Source organism: Thalassophryne amazonica, chromosome 5 (genome assembly GCF_902500255.1).
Source record: "Thalassophryne amazonica chromosome 5, fThaAma1.1, whole genome shotgun sequence".
Taxonomy (NCBI): Eukaryota; Metazoa; Chordata; class Actinopteri; order Batrachoidiformes; family Batrachoididae; genus Thalassophryne; species Thalassophryne amazonica.
The window spans coordinates 115,846,048-115,863,727 of record NC_047107.1 but is presented as its reverse complement, the minus strand read 5'-3'; the positions used below and the strand labels follow the sequence as shown (position 1 = coordinate 115,863,727).

General features: G+C 40.3%; 1 protein-coding gene across 4 annotated transcripts in view; it reads right to left on the bottom strand.

Moving 5' to 3' along the window:
- The window catches only part of LOC117511169 (STAM-binding protein-like A), a 42,785-nt gene extending 26,926 nt beyond the window's left edge, over positions 1-15,859 (bottom strand). For all 4 annotated transcript variants that reach the window (XR_004560903.1, XM_034171151.1, XM_034171150.1 and 1 more), the window contains exons 1-7: positions 15,731-15,859; positions 9,206-9,430; positions 7,178-7,253; positions 6,983-7,078; positions 5,279-5,666; positions 4,945-5,069; positions 4,494-4,631 (exon numbers count right to left, since the gene is read on the bottom strand). Coding sequence is in view for 3 of the 4 variants with exons in the window: in XM_034171151.1 (XP_034027042.1) it covers positions 4,494-4,631; positions 4,945-5,069; positions 5,279-5,666; positions 6,983-7,078; positions 7,178-7,253; positions 9,206-9,408 (1,026 nt within the window). In the remaining variant the exon portion in view is untranslated. The remainder of the gene's footprint in view (positions 1-4,493; positions 4,632-4,944; positions 5,070-5,278; positions 5,667-6,982; positions 7,079-7,177; positions 7,254-9,205; positions 9,431-15,730) is intronic.
- Positions 15,860-17,680: the final 1,821 nt, after the last annotated feature.

The following is a 17,680-nucleotide window of genomic DNA, read 5'->3' as shown; positions in this document are numbered from 1 at the left end:
ATTGTTATGATCCTCTGAAGGGACAAACCACATACTTCACAAGCCTGTCAGCGCAAAACATCCTAACGCGTCATACACAACTACCCTGAGTGGCGTGTGTGTGTGTATATATAGTTATTTTGGCAGAGTGCGAGAACATGAGCATCTGTGCAAATCAAGGAAGGAGTCAGAAAGCTCCTCAGTGGCAAGGTTCCTGGGGTGGATGAAATCCGTCTGTAGTACCTTGTCTCTGGATGTTGTGGGACTGTCTTGGTTGACACATCTCTGCAACATCGTGTGGCAGTCAGGGACAGTGCCTGTGGATTGGCAGACCGGAGGGTGTGTTCCAACTACAGGGGGATCACACTCCTCAGCCTCCCCCGGTAAGGTCTAATCCAGAGTACTGGAGAGGAGAATTCGACCGATAGTCGAACCTCAGATTCAGGAGGAGCAGTGTGGTTTTCATCCTGGTTGCAGCACACTGGACCAGCTCTACACCCTCCATCGGGTGCTTGAGGGTTCATGGGAGTTCGCCCAACCAGTCCACATGTGTTTTGTGGATCTGGAGAAGGCGTTCGACTGTGTCCCTCGAGGCGCCCTGTGGGGGGTGCACCGGGAGTATAAGGTCCGGGGTCCTTTGCTAAGGGCTATCCGGTCCCTGTACGACCACAGCAGGAGCTTGGTCTGCATTGCTGGTAGTAAGTCAAGCCTGTTTCCAGTGCATATTGGGTGCATGTTGGCCTCCGCCAGGGCTGCCCTTTGTCACCTGTTCTGTTCATTACCTTTATGGACGGAATTTCTAGGCGCAGTCAGGGTGTGGAAGGGGTCCGGTTTGGGAACCACAGAATCCCGTCTCTGCTGTTTGCGGATGATGTGGTTCTGTTGGCTTTGTTAAATCAGGACCTTCAGCGTGCACTGGAGCAATTTGCAGCCGAGTATGAAGCATTCAGGATGAAAATCAGCACCTCCAAATCCGAGGCCATAGTTCTTGTCCGGAAAAAGGTGCTTTGCCCTCTTCAGGTCGGTGGAGTGTCCTCGCCTCAAGTGGAGGAGTTTAAGTATCTCAGGGTCTTGTTCACGAGAGAGGGACGGATGGACTGTGAGATCAACAGACGGATCAGTGCAGCGTCTGCAGTGATGTGGTCGCTGTATCGGACCGTCGTGATGAAGAGAGTTGAGCAGGGGGGCAAAGCTCTCGATTTACCGATCGATCTACGTTCCGACCCACACCTATGGTCATGAGATTTGGCTCATGACCAAAAGAACAAGATTGCGAGTACAAGCGGCCGAGATGAGTTTCCTCTGCAGGGTGGTTGGGCGCTCCCTTAGAGATAGGGTGAGGAGCTCGGTCACTCGGAAGGAGCACGGAGTCGAGCCCCTGCTCCTCCACATCGAAAGGAGCCAGCTGAGGTGGCTCGGCCATCTTTTTCGGATGCCCCCTGGACGCCTCGCTGGAGAGGTGTTCCGGGTACATCCCATCAGGAGGAGACCCGGGGGAAGACCCAGGACACGCTGGAAGGACTACTTCTCGCAGCTGTCTTGGGAACGCCTCGGGGTTCCCCCGGAGGAGCTCGAGGAGGTGTGTGTGGATCGGGAGGTCTGGGCGGCTTTGCTTGAGCTGCTGCCCCCGCGACCCGACCTCGGATGAAGCAGAAGAAAATGGATGGATGGATAATATATTTACCTGCAGTGATTTAGGTTTTCTTGTATAAAATCCTACTGCAAATTTCCTCATTTTAATAGATTTTCGAAAAGCATATGCATGTACCCTGTAAAATCCAGTGAATCAATGAACAGATGAGTAACTCCATCCCCTTCAAGGTGTTGACACAATAACTCCCTCTCTCACACACACACACACACACACACACACACACACACACACACACACACACACACACACACACACACACACACACACACCTTCAACCGCTTACTCCAATTAAGGGTCATGGGGGGCTGGAGCCTATCCCAGCAGTCATACGGTGTGAGGCAGGGTACACCCTGGAAAGGACGCAGGGCCACATATAAACAAAAACACACTCACGCCAGCAAACCGATCAGCACAGTAGATCAGCGATGGGTCTGCATGCTGATTTGGCACAAGTTTTACATGGGATCTACTTTGTGACAGAACTCCACATTACATGAAGAATGGGCATGAGTGGACTTGAACCTGGAACCTTCTGTTTCGAGAGCAACTGCATTAAGTACTTGGCCACCACACTGCCACAATTGAGAAATCTATCACATTTAATCTAAGTCTGTATCTTGTCCTTTAGGTTCTGGACTGAGGACCAGTGTTTATGGACCCATGAGGATCAGCATTGGGAACCACTGTGAGACAAGCACAAACAAACTCAGACAGGCAAATGGACCCTAGTATAACATCAAAATTTTGCACTGCAGAAAAAGGGTTTAAAAAAGCATTTGTCTTTATATATTTTAGGGCATATGTACAGTATGACTGACTGTCCACAAACTAGAAATGTTTGCATGTCATACTTCTCCTTCAGCTGGACATCTCACACTGTGAAATCCAACTGTGTTATTAAATGCTTTGTACTTTGTGTGTTAATTATTAATAAAGCACTTCCTGAATGCCATTCATGAAAACAATTTCCATTTGGGGGTTTGTTTACATGTAACAACTACGAGAGTATCTTGACAGTTACGGGCCGCATCTGGACACTGCAGACCTGCTTTAAAATAAATCAGCACTAATTCACTCATATGGGCTCCGTTTGATGACAGATTACTGGGCCTTGATGGTAACATAGAAATGTGACAGATGTTTGAAATCACGTGGTTGCTCCAGATGGAGCTCTAACAGGTTTTCTTTTACAGGGGAGATGAAGTAGTTTTTACTCACAAGACCAACATAGTGCAGCAGATAATATAATATTTACAGAGGAATCCTTCAAATGGTGATACAAGCACCAAATCTGGCAAAGTACACCTTAGATATTATTCTTTTGAAAAACCGACGGGCCACTTGAATTTTCAATAGGCGGCCACATAGGGGTCAATTGAAGAATTACATATGGGTCAAAATATAAAAATGCTCAGTCATATTGAAAATTATACCATATTATTATCACTTTACCGAGGCGTTGCTAGGCCGGTAGCGTAGATTTACGTCGACGCTACCTGGCTATACCTGGCCGCAGTAGTGAACGAGTATCGGCATACCCACCCGCTGTGCGTAAACAAATGACGTCATAGCGCGCGTGCAGCCCAAGAACTGTCCACAGAGGAAAAGATGAAAAGGCGAGAAGTGTGTGTTGGTTCCAATATGGATATTCTGGATGATTTTATCATGGATAGTATGACAATGAACAGGAGCCAAAGCAGCCAGCTTGATAAAGGACGCACTGGCGAATTTGGAGAGCAGCGTGCACCAGCCAACACGACAAAAGTTAAAGTGAACCAACTTTTTATGTACGCATTTGCTGGGTGTCGTGCATTTTGAAATGACATTAAATATTGTTAATGTGATTCCAAGTGTTGTGTACCTCAGTAAATGATAATAATGCAAATAACATGCTGTTGTCATGCGGTATGCATTTTCAGAGTCCCTCCATCCATGCGCCGTCGCCCACAATGACAGATATTCGCCCTCGTCTAACTCAGGCGAATAGCTGTCATTTTGGGTGACTGGGCATGTACGTCGGGCCTCTGAAAATGCATACCACCCTCCAAAAGCATGTTACTGTATTATTATTTGTCTGATTGTAAAGATTCCAAAAAAGTATAGTTTGGACTATCTATGACTGAATTCTATAGAGTTATGGGTAAAAACAACAGAATGGTGACAAAGTTCGGTTTCAGTTTGTACAGGGGTCAAAAGTTAAGAGTTGCTCCAATTTTGTTCAAAGGTGATGCAAATTATTGGTTGACTTAATAGGGTTTCAAAAAGGAATAGTTTGCACCATGTATCATGCTTAGTTATCATGTTACGGGGTAACATATGTCACATGTCATAGAATTCAATGTACGTCAACATTATTTGACCTTTACTTTAGAGACCAAGCATTCAACACTGTCAAAACTATTTCATTTATTAATCCAAGTAGCTCAATCAACAATTTGCACCATTTTTTACTAAAATTGGAGCAACTTTAACTTTTGACCCCTGTACAAACTCAAATTGACCTTTGTCACCATTCTTAAGGTTTTAACCCCATAACATTCAGTCGTAGATAGTCCAAACTATACCTTTTCGGAATCTTTATGATCAGACAAATAATGTGCTATAGTTTTCAATATGATTGGAGCATTTTTATATTTTAACCCCTGTGTAATTCTTCAAGTGACCCCCATGTGGCCGCCTATTGAAAATTTAAGTGGCCCGTCGGTTTTTTTCAAAAGAGCAATGTCTAAGGAGAATTTGTGCTGGATTTGGTGCTTGTATCACCATGTGAAGTATTGTTTCAATTGTTTGCTGCACTAACAACACAGTGACAAAGTCAGAACTTGGTGGAGTTGGTTGGGAATTTCAAGTCTTTACTCACATGGATCCAACCCAGGGTTATGAGGTCATACTGGTCCTGTATGAGGAAGAGTTCCTCCTCATTTTCTGTGTCGCAGTAGTCAGGCCCCCCACACTGCTTTGGTACAATGACGTGGGTCACTGTAAATGCATTTCTGGTCTGGAGTGAACATAAAAAGCATCACAAAAATGGATTTTATCTTCCACATAAACACTTGATTTAAGATGATCTTTGCAAATCAAAGTAAAACTGTACTGATTGGTATGAGGTTGGCAAAAATGTGTGGCCATGTTGTCCAAAGATTTAAGGAGCTTTAGGAGAACCTGAGCAACAAACAAGCCACACATATCAAACAAGAGCCACAGTGGTCACAGGACAGTTGAAAAACCCATCTCTTTTTTAAAGTGTTGCCATTAGCAGTTCTACTTTAAGATGTGCTTTGTCATACCACTAATTTAAGAATGTTTCTTACCAGTTTGCCACACAGGATGCCACAAGTTTCCACAGCACGGCTTGTATTGGTTTCTGCCAGCCTCAGAAAGCTCCGGCACAGTTCTGCAGGAACAGCCAACTGCCGAAGGGCATCCACCATTGTATCTGTATACATCATGTAGTGGAAGAAACAAAAGCTGAATGGAAAACATGGACTCTTGTGATGTTCTGACTGACACAGGGCATAGTAGAAACAGGAAATCAAGTAGGTCAGAGGAAAAGAAATCAGCTCAGAGGAATAAATACTTTAAACAGAGTCTGGCAGTATTTCAATGCTCTGAACGCCAGCCACTTTGCTGAAAACATTAACTCACTGTTGTTGCCTGGGCTAACCAGAGACCCGGGCTTGAGTGACCGGTCAAAACTGGGTGGGCCAATAATCGTGCGACTGTGTTGGAAGATAGTGCTGTTGGACAGATCCCCTGTGTTCTGCGGTGCAGTTGGGGAGACTGCTTGAGACACTGGGGGGCCTTGGATGCCTGGAAGGAGGGGAGTGTCAGCGACAGGCATGACTGGTGTGGCAAACTCCAGGAGCACACGCTGACGTTCCTTCTCCAGCTCCTGTCGGCGGATCATCTCCTCAAAAGCACTGAACTGCTCCTGCTCCCGCTGCCTCCGCTGCATCTCAGCCACACGCTCCCGCTCGGCATCCAGCGCTCGTTGTCGGGACTGCTCCCGGGCCAAGACTTCCTCCTGCTCTTTCTAGATATAAAGCACACACTGTTTGAGTAGGTGGTTCTCTGTTCTTTGGCAGTTGCCATTTACCTCAAGAAAGAGAACAGAAAGCAAAATGATATAATAACATTTGCTGCCAATTATCTCTTTGATGCTCTGGTAGTTTAACACAGAATAGATACACAATAACATTTGTCAAATGTTGGTACCTGAATACAGAACTCAATTAACAATGTAAAATGTTGAAATTGAAGTCCAGCTGAAATTATTTTTCAAATGCCTTTGATGTCAAAATATATAGTCCCAGTCAGCATTATGGACACTCTTGATCTAAGAGATATTTTAAAATATGTTCACAAATGCAAATTAACCAATTTTGTATTTTAAGATGCTATAGATGAAACTTTAAATATTAATATTGCAGTCAAAAACCATCTTAACTATGCTGGGAGGAGACCTGGGGGAAGAACCAGGACTAGGTGGAGAGATTATATCTCCACACTGCCCTGGAAACGCCTCGGGATCCCCAGTCAGAGGTGGTTACTGTGGCCTGGGAAAGGGGAAGTTTGGGATTCCCTGCTGGAGCTGTTGCCCCCGTGATCCCAGATAGGCGAGTGAAGATGTATGTATTTATATACATAACTCTATGCATTCAAAGAAAACAGCAACAACTTTTCATAAATTCTCCTCCCCAAGAAACCACATTCAGAGGCTATAAGAAGTCTCTGACCAAGAATGAAGTCAGACTAGAATCCACAAAGGTCTGGGTTTTCCCGGATAATGAGCCCTTTGACCTACAAAAAGGCATTTCTTTCTGCTCTGTATAGAGGGAGAAGGAAGGGTTGGGTAGGACTGGCCAACAAAGTAAGCTGTTTTGCTCCTGAAATGTTGGTGTGACATCGACAGCACCTTGAACAAATGCCACCTTTTTATTACAACCACACAGTTACTGTTGACCGTGTCACCAGATTTAAAGTTTATATAACACATTGATGAAGAAAAAGAAGTTCATTATTTAATGTGGGTAGCCAAAAAAAGCTCTTTATCAGCAGCTTGTTTCCAGAAGGGCCCATGGCATGCATCTCACATTCCTACCCAGCACATCTGTTCAAGGTGCCAGCTGGGAGCTTGGCTGCAATCAGTGTGCTACACTTCTATGATAAATTCATATTTAAAATTTTGTGTATTAGACACACAAAAATAACCATGTCACCTACCTATTTTATAAATGCTACCCAATCTAGAGCCTGTGGATCCCCACAGACAACACACTAGTGTCTTTATGACTTTCTTAATAACGTATGAACACAAATCATGCTGATAAATAAATGATCTCTGCTTACCTTTTTGTCAGCATACCGTGCATATTCTTGTTCATATCTCTTCAAAAGAGCTTTTTTCAATATCTCTGCTTGAGGAAATGCAACATCCTTCAGTTTCTGGAGAAGAATAAGAAGCAAGCAAATTTTAAATTTAAACACTTATTTTGGAATCTTGAATTAGGTTGTCTCAGACAGAATCAAACACTATAAGAGGACCTTAAGTGTGTCCTTCTTCTCAGGAATGTTGGTGGTCTTGTAGTCACGATGTTTGGGAAGTTTCTCTATAAAAAGTCTAGGGGGGAAAAGGGGGGACAGATGGAATATTAGCAGGTGAATGATTTTAATTCAACTGTACTGCATGTTCTTGTTTGAAATAATAGCTTGAAATTTGAAATTCTGAAAAATAACTGACCAGAGGTTCTTTTGGAGCCTTTAGCTTGCTCTAGATTATCTTAAAGTGAAAATCTCCACAAATCATTCACTAAACATATCATATGTTTACATGTAGGACATCTTACAATTGAAAGTAAAGTGTGTCCAAATGTTTTTCTGGTAGTGTACACATACATACATACTAGGGTGGTCCATAAAAATGGTCAAAAAATTTGTTTTCAAAAAACTTCAAGTCTCACCCTCTAAATTTGTTGTACCTAACATAAAAACACATGTACAATTTCATAAAACTCTAATAATTTTTACTGGTAGCACACAGCCCTTAAAGATTTTGCTGGCAATAACTGTCATATAGTATGGTCATTTCCAGATATTTCCAAATTATTTCTGTCAGTTTAATATTGATATGTCAGGACAGAAATTATGGCAATACATTGGAAAATCAAATCTTTTCATATCCCATAAACTAGTTAACACTAAAACATGAATTGTGAGATGCAGTTCTTCTCGTACATGTATCATGCTCCTACAATACCTACATACTGGGGTAGCGAGGATTTTGTAACAATCAAACATTGCATTTTCATTTTATTGATGAAATACTGTTTCATTATTGATAAATTTAAATAAGTCTATGCTTTATATATTTCCACATATATTTTGATCTAGCTCCAAACAATATTATTTATGCCTTGCAGTACTTAATATTCAAAAATGTATGAATCAGCACAAGAACCAATTATACAGCTGTGTAACATAAGAGAACATCCTTTACATGATAATGATATTTAAGTTGCTTGCATCATGACCAAGACTTGCTGCCGTTTCAGTCAGAATATAGGTGGCACTTCTGTCTGTTGTTTTGGTCCTATCCAATGCTGCTGCAAGTCCTGGTGTTACAACAGCTTTAATTTTACTGGCTTTTTGTGGCACTGGCATAACAAATTCTTCATCTGGACTTTCTGTGTTCTCTTCACTCTGGCTGGAGACAGTGTCAGGTAGTGAGACATTAGATGGTCCAGGCTCCTCCAGTTTCTCTTTGTATTTTGCTTCTGCAGCTTTCCTTTTTTCTGCTCTTTGTTCTTTGGCAGTTTGTATTTTATCTATGCCTGTGTGTTTGAAGAAAAATACCTTGAGTATTTACTCATTTGAGGGCAATTTGTTTCCCTTTATTTCAGTCGGTGGAACCAATAAGGTATACAAATGTTCTACTTCTAGTAGCTGACATGTTTTACTGAAGTTTCCAGTTAATGGTTAAGCATGTTAAGTCAGCAAGTGTCTCTTTTTACATTTATCTCATGTTAGATTCACCATCACCAAAGATCTGAAAGAAAAGAAGCTGTGAATTGAAGCAAAATTTTCAGCTTGTAGCCTAAAATAACATTTTTGAAAGTATGTTGTTTGTGAGAAATATTTAAACCCAGGCATAGTTTTAGATTGAATATAAAATTATACTTTAGTTACACTCAGGTGGTTAACTTCTATCCTCTTTATAAGTGATGTGATTAGATACTGGATAATGGATAACCTATTGCACGGGCACTCGGGCAGCGATAACTGATATATTTACAACCTTCAGCTATGATGTGCTACCTCTAAATATTAATGTATGACAAAAATATTTGGCAGGCTTTCTTTTTTTTTCCCAAAGCATCATAAAATGAAGGGGTGAGTGTAATGAATTTCCAACTTTTATTTTTTTGAACCACCCTAATACATACATACATATGTATATGCATATACACACATCTATCAATCAATCAATGGGCTAAAAGCTCAATACAGACATCTTAACTGGTCAATCAGTGAAATACGTCACCATGAAAAGTTTTAGCTGTACTGCTGACTTACGTGATATACTTATTATAGAGGACAAAGGCGTGTTCGATGTTACCCTCCTCTGTATAAATATGTGCCATGCGGATCATCTCCACACCAGAGCGGAAGTAACGACGTGGGGGAACATCTTCATTAACTTCAACTGTACTTCCCTTCTTGGTGAGAGCACGAACACGCTCCTCCGGCAACAAACTCGCATCAGTATGGTCCGCCATAACGACGGCCCAAACTGGTTCACTGAAATGACAAAAGGCCCAACACTGCATTCAGTACAATCTGGAGGCCAGTAAATGCTTGTTTATATTTATATTCTGGCCTGGGACTGTCAAGAAGGATTTTGAACAAACATCTGTTGATGTGCAATGTAGGAAGAATGTTAACTTACAGAAAAAAAAAGGTCACAGTAACTCTTTCTAACACTCATACAATGTATGAGAGGTATTAAGCATTACAGACAGACAAATATCCCAAGAGTTACTGGGACAGTATTCAACAAACAGACATATTTGCTCCTTCTACATAAATCAGCCCTACTAAAAATTAGGCAAAGTGACACACTTACATGATCAAATAAGTTCAGAAGGACAGACAGTTTTCATGAAATTTAGATCACCACACCATTCAAAAATGAAACTCTTTCATACAGTAAATAAACTAATGTGGAGTCACCAAAAACAAGCGTCCCTCTGTTCACGGGGTGGGGTGAGGGGGGGCTGGACTCTCAACAAATGATGTAGTATTAAAAACAAAAATGGCTTTTTTGCCATGACTCAAGGTTTTTCTACTTTTATGTAGGATGACTAATGATCAAATGGTTTGTATCAATTTTGCTGTAACAGCTTCTCGGCAAGCTGATACTTCAGCGGCAATACAGTACGTTAGGAGAAAACCAAATGGACCATTGAAATAATTTCAAAATTTGTATGTGTGTGAACAGCTTGGAGCCCACAATTTTTTATATATCCTTATGAAATTTTTAACTGAAGATTCATATCCTGATAGACAAGAACTGATTCAGTTCTCAAGGTCATAGGTCAAAGGGTAAAGTCAGGAAAAAAAACTTTAATACTAGCTTTAATACTGAACTAATTGTCAAAAATTAATAAATATGTCAAAAAAGATCAAATTGCTTTCATATTTGACAACTTTATGTAGGATGGCATCCTTTAATGAACCGACAAAGTTTGATCCAGATCTGACCCAGATTACAGATTTTATGGCCATTTAAATTTAACAATGAAAACTACATTTAATGTGTATTTTACATTAGGCTATATCTTAATCAAACCATGCTCCAATAACTGTCATATTTGAAAGTGAGGTGCAGACTGGCACTCACTATCGTCTGACAAAGTTTGATCCGGTGTTCTGATGAGATGTCATTCTTGTCGAGAGGCCAGCCCTCTGCGCAACTGCGCATGCATGGCCATGCGCAGTTCTCTCTAACGAGACTTTCAGACCTCTCCTCGTCGGGTTGACATGTCTCTCTTTACCGCGTTGAACTCCCCGACCGAGGAACGAAAATACAACAGCAATAAGTTTCTTTTCAATTTTAAAAAGGTAAAATTTGCATGTGCATGCTGCATTTACAGCACAATATGATCGGGACACGGAACTGTCAATTTATGCGACAAGACGCACAATTCGACAAGACCGCACATCTTAACAGAACACCAGATCTGATACAGATTGTGGATTTTGTTGACATTTGAATTTAATATTGAAAAGCCCATTTGGTGTACATTTTGCATTATATCTCAATCAAAAGTGCCTCAATCACTCTCATTTGTGACAATGAGGTGCAAACTGGCACTCTCAATGAATAGACTAAGTTTGATCCGCATCTGATCCGTATTGCAGATTTAGCGGATATCTGATTTTAACATTGAAAAGCCCTTTTGATCTATATTATACAATTATAGACTTTTGATGAGGTGTACCTGTGATTATGCAGACCTGGTCAGGATGGGGTTCACCTCGGCCTCGGTGAACCCCATCCTGACCAGGTCAGCATAATCATGAGTACACCTCATCAAAAGTCTATAACTGCTTTATTATATGGTAAACAAGAAAACTGGGAGTTTGTCAAGCATACTAAAACTGAAAAATCAATCTCAAGTTTCAACTCTTTATTATTACTGTCATACTGCACCAACTGACATCCCATCGATCAACTGGAGATGCCTGTTAAGTCCGTGATGAAAAGTCATCAAGTTTGTTTTCTTATAAAGTTCACCATTCGCCTGTCTAGCTTCCGTGTAAAATCGACCGAGTACTCCGTCAAGCATCCGTCTGTCATAAGTTTCAAAATTTGGCGCATGTCCCTTTTCAGTGACGTATTTGCGAAACAGGTTGGCTGCTGACTGCGTATTCCTGTGGATGTTCTTCGCATCTTTTTCATGTAAAATTAATTTTAAGCCAGCGTCGCTAACAGACGCAAACCTGTCTTCTGCCATCTTGTCAACAAACTGACAGCCAAAGTAGGCGTTGTATCGCGTTATCTGATTGGTCGCTATCGATAGAAGGCGTCGCTCGATTAGCTAGCGCTACGCTGCACACGAGGTGTACTCGTTTCGCACGCACAGTCTACTCGGCTCCAACAGCGGTCAATTCGGGATGTGGTACAGCTCAGAAAGTGGCGAATGGGCCAATCAGAAGTTGGCAAAATACCATACCATATAATAATATGTATTATATTTTATTAGCTTATGAAAAGCCACTTCTAACAGGACTTTGACCTTAAAAATTGTATTCCAAGGTAAAAATTAGTAGAATTGGAAACTAGTGTTGATGGAGGTTTGCACTCTATGAGCACACTGCTCTAATATTAGGAAAGGAATGCCAGTAATATTTTATCTTGTTTCCTGGCTGGGGGGAGATGAAAAAATTGACTGCCTTAATTGATTACCATAAGTGACAATTACTTTGTGAGAAATATCTTGTTTCTGCTGTGTTTTCTATGTATGCACACAGTAGAAAATGACTTATGAACTTGAAATCTCTTTAAGTAACCAGTCATTTAACATGAAGTCCTTCCAGCAAGACCAGCAAGGAGCCGCTAAAGAAACCCACAACTGTTGCCATACATTTAGCCAACAAGGGTCACAACCATACAGTTGTACCTGGTGTGTGGGGCCAGGAAATACAATCATGTCACAGCATTGTTGAAAGATCTCCACTGGTTACTGGTGAAATATCGTATTTCCTTTAAGATTGCCCTTCTGACATATAAATGTCTGAACAGGCTAGCACCACCTTACTTAAGAGATCTTATTGAAGTGTACAGCCCACAGCGTACCCTACAATCCAGTAGCCAGCTCAACTTGAAGGTTCCTAGATGTCGAACTCAGGTTGGGACCCGAGCTTTCACACACGCTGTGCCACATGTGTGGAACTCTCTACCCAGTGACATTAAAACCCTAAATTTGGACAATTTTAAGAGACACTTAAAGTTATATTATTTTAAACAAGCATTTTAAGCTAATACTATATTTTATCATTTTAGTTATATATTTGTTTTAATTTTATTTATTTTATTGTAAGTGCATTGAGATGTTTATTATTATGCACATTATGCACTATTATAATGCACATTATGCATTATTATGCACAAATAAGTTTCATAACAGTAGAAGTCTTTCGGAAAGCGCTGTAACTAGGTTTAAGGATATGATTCCTTCTTTGTTATGTTCTCCAATGCCATATACCAACACAGTGCAGAGTAGCTACCTAAACTCTGTGAGTGAGATAGATTATCTCATCAATAGTTTTACATCCTCACTGAGCACAACTCTGGATGTTGTAGCTCCTCTGAAAAAGAGAGCCTTAAATCAGAAGTGCCTGACTCCGTGGTATAACTCACAAACTCGCAGCTTAAAGCAGATAACCCGTAAGTTGTAATGCTGGTATTTGGTTAGACTCTTTCTCTCCAATTGTTCTGAGTTATTTTCATTAGTTACTTCCTCCAAACCATCAACATGTCTATTAGACCCCATTCCTACCAGGCTGCTCAAGGAAGCCCTACCATTAATTAATGCTTCGATCTTAAATATGATCAATCTATCTTTATTAGTTGGCTATGTACCACAGGGCTTTAAGGTGGCAGTAATTAAACCATTACTTAAAAAGCCATCACTTGACCCAGCTATCTTAGCTAATTATAGGCCAATTTCCAACCTTCCTTTTCTCTCAAAAATTCTTGAAAGGGTAGTTGTAAAACAGCAACTGATCATCTGCAGAGGAATGGTCTATTTGAAGAGTTTCAGTCAGGTTTTAGAATTCATCATAGTACAGAAACAGCATTAGTGAAGGTTACAAATGATCTTCTTATGGCCTCAGACAGTGGACTCATTTCTGTGCTTGTCCTGTTAGACCTCAGTGCTGCTTTTGATACTGTTGACCATAAAAGTTTATTACAGAGATTAGAGAATGCCATAGGTATTAAAGGCACTGCGCTGCGGTGGTTTGAATCATATTTATCTAATAGATTACAATTTGTTCATGTAAATGGGGAGTCTTCTTCACAGACTAAGGTTAATTATGGAGTTCCACAAGGTTCTGTGCTAGGACCAATTTTATTCACTTTATACATGCTTCCTTTAGGCAGTATTATTAAAAAGCATTGCTTAAATTTTCATTGTTACGCAGATGATACCCAGCTTTATCTATCCATGAAGCCAGAGGACACACACCAATTAGTTAAACTGCAGGAATGTCTTACAGTCATAAAGACATGGATGACCTCTAATTTCCTGCTTTTAAATAGATAAAACTGAAGTTATTGTACTTGGCCCCACAAATCTTAGAAACATGGTGTCTAACCAGATCCTTACTCTGGATGGCATTACCCTGACCTCCAGTAATACTGTGAGAAATCTTGGAGTCATTTTTGATCAGGATATGTCCTTCAATGCGCATATTAAGCAAATATGTAGGACTGCTTTTTTGCATTGGCGCAATATCTCTAAAATTAGAAAGGTCTTGTCTCAGAGTGATACTGAAAAACTAATTCATGCATTTATTTCCTCTAGGCTGGACTACTGTAATTCATTATTATCAGGTTGTCCTAAAAGTTCCCTGAAAAGCCTTCAGTTAATTCAAAATGCTGCAGCTAGAGTACTGACGGGGACTAGAAGGAGAGAGCATATTTCACCCATATTGGCCTCTCTTCATTGGCTTCCTGTTAATTCTAGAATAGAATTTAAAATTCTTCTTCTTACTTATAAAGTTTTGAATAATCAGGTCCCATCTTATCTTAGGGACCTCATAGTACCATATCACCCCGATAGAGCGCTTCGCTCTCAGACTGCAGACTTACTTGTAGTTCCTAGGGTTTTTAAGAGTAGAATGGGAGGCAGAGCCTTCAGCTTTCAGGCTCCTCTCCTGTGGAACCAGCTCCCAATTCGGATCAGGGAGACAGATACCCTCTCTACTTTTAAGATTAGGCTTAAAACTATTTGCTAAAGCTTATAGTTAGGGCTGTATCAGGTGACCCTGAACCATTCCTTAGTTATGCTGCTATAGACTTAGACTGCTAGGGGTTTCCCATGATGCACTGAGTGTTTCTTTCTCTTTTTGCTCTGTATGCACCACCTTGCATTTAATCATTAGTGATTGATCTCTGCTCTCTTCCACAGAATGTCTTTTTCCTGATTCTCTCCCCTCAGCCCCAACCAGTCCCAGCAGAAGACTGCCCCTCCCCGAGCCTGGTTCTGCTGGAGGTTTCTTCCTGTTAAAAGGGAGTTTTTCCTTCCCACTGTCGCCAAGTGCTTGCTCACAGGGGGTCGTTTTGACCGTTGGGGTTTTTCTGTAATTATTGTATGGCTTTTGCCTTACAATATAAAGCGCCTTGGGGCAACTGTTTGTTGTGATTTGACGCTATGTAAATAAAATTGATTTGATCTGATGCACTAAACAAATAAACTGTTAAACTTACCTAAAGACTTGGACCTTCATTCTGCTGCACAGATACTGGCATTGTTAGGTGGATCTTTACATTTGAAAGTTTGCGCACAATTTAGCAAATATTTTTTTTTGAAAATTTAGGTGAACAGTCTGTTACTAAGGCTTTTTTCATTCTGTAAATAATAATATTTCAATTAACTGTTAGGTAGGCAACTAAATTACAAAAACTAAATAAAAATAGAAGTGCACCTGTTCATCAGATGTAAGCACTGTGCATCAGTAACTTAAAATAAAACAAAAATCAAAGTGATCTACTTATTTCACACAGCCTTATTTCACCATGTTAATAACTCGCATAAAATAAACGTCCAGGGGCGCCATCCACAAGCATCTGGCATGTTTTGAACTGAAATGATAAAACTACACTCACCTTCTCCTTTATTTGTAACCTTTAAAGTGTCAGAGATATACTGTAGGAGTTTTATACGCAGCACCTCACGGCAAAAAAAAAAAAAAACATCAATGAATTACAACGTCTTGTTAGCTTCGTTAGCTTAGCTAAAGCTAGATTACTTAAAACTAGAAAGCAAGCCAGCAGTTACTGACACGTTTTATCTATCGTCGCATTCTTACCTGATCAAACAGTCAACAAAGGCCCTGCGCGTTTTATTTATACATACAAATGGATAAAAATCCGACAAAATTTTCAAACATCTGCAAACTTCCGCATCAAAACAGCTCCTACCTAACAAATCATCGCGAGACTTGGAGGTACCTTTGTCATTTGATATAATAAATAATAGGTCTGGGCGGCTATGCTTGAGCTGCTGCCCCCGCGACCCGACTCCGGATAAAGCCGAAGAAAATGGATGGATGGATGGATGGATGGATGGATGGATAATGAAGGCAAAGCCTTTGACCGAACATCGTTTTTCTCTGTGGGAAAATATTAACTGATATACTGTAAAAATTGAAGATTCAATTGGGCAATATTATTTTAGTAATTTTCTTCAGGGGTTGATGTTTTTATTTTATTTTATGTCTTTTTCTCTTATTTTTCTATTTATTATAATTCTTTCAGTCCGTGGATATTTTTTCTATTTTTATTTCTAGTTCTATTCTTAGTGAGAGCTACTGCAATGAAACACTCATTTCTCTTTCGGATGAATAAAGTATTTCTTATTCTGATTCTATTTCTGATTCTTTTTGATTAACTGTAAAAAAAAAAAAAAAAAAAAAAAAATCCTTAAGGTGACAATTGAACGTCCTCGACTAAATGGCGCCATCGTGTGTAACTAGTTCGCAACTTCAGCTGAAGTAAATCTTTAGTTGATGTCAAACTGCACAACATGCTGACTAAAAGAAGACCATCATGTTGTTCACACGGTTTAGTGATGAGACTGAAGAGTTTCTGATCAAACTTGTTTCACCTACTTAAAAAAAAAAAAACAGAGAAGGAAAATAGGTTATGCTGATGGAGTGCTGTCTGAGGACAATGTCACACTTCATCAGTTCTTGAGTTGTGATTCTGAGGTTCTGATGGACCTTTAGAACTAGAACATGTTGATTTGGGCAGGCCTCCTTCCTCTATGATACAAAGTCTGCGCTGCCCAAAGCGTTGTGTAGTTTTGTGTAACAGTTTGCACAGTTGTTTGTGGTGCTATGAATTTCTCTGAGATGGTCCCTAAGGAGGATCCTGACTTGTGGAGATCCAGAATTGTGCTCCAGAAAACTTGGTTTCATTCTTTATCATAGTTTTTCTTCTTGAAAGCAATAAATCACTGATTCTTCAGGTAGGCACTTTAAATACTGCCAAAATTACTGTAATTAACTCCAAATTATGCCAATTAGACATTCAGGAGATTTAATGAATAATTCCATTTTCTCAAATCTACTGGAACCTTGTTTAAATTGTTTATTTGATGAGATAATGTTTTCTTCTCCAGGCCTCCCAAAATTTCCTGTATTGTCTATTGTGTCGGTAGCATGGACCAAGCAGAGGGTCACCCCTTTGAGTCTGATCTGCTTGAGGTTTCTTCCTCAAATCATCAGAGGGAGTTTTTCCCTTACCACTGTCACCTCTGTGCTTGCTCTAGGGGTTGGTAAGGTTAGACCTTACTTGTGTGAAACATGCTGAAACAACTTTGTTGTGATTTGGTGCGATATAAATGAAATAAATTGAAACTGAAATTGAAGTGATTGATTGATTTTTAACTCCAGAATCTGACCATCATTTCTGGAAGTGCATTCAGCGATTCCAGTGTTGAAACATTTGGACGCAAAACCTGATGTCGCAGTTGCCAAGCAACCGTGCAGATTATTTTACATGGATTAGGAGTGGGTTAAGGGTTAGGGCTTCATGTTTCTGAAATGCATAAAAAAGGTTGTATTTTTGAAGAATACTTCCACTTCTGGACAAATATTTGCACACTTTTAGAAGTTTTGTACAGCAGTAGAACTCTGATATGAACCAGGTCCAATTTCTGAAAATTTCAGATTCACACACTGTTCAGAACATACATCAGCTATTGACCCACAGGATGTGATACAGTGAAGAATAAACTGAAATAAATTTATCCTATA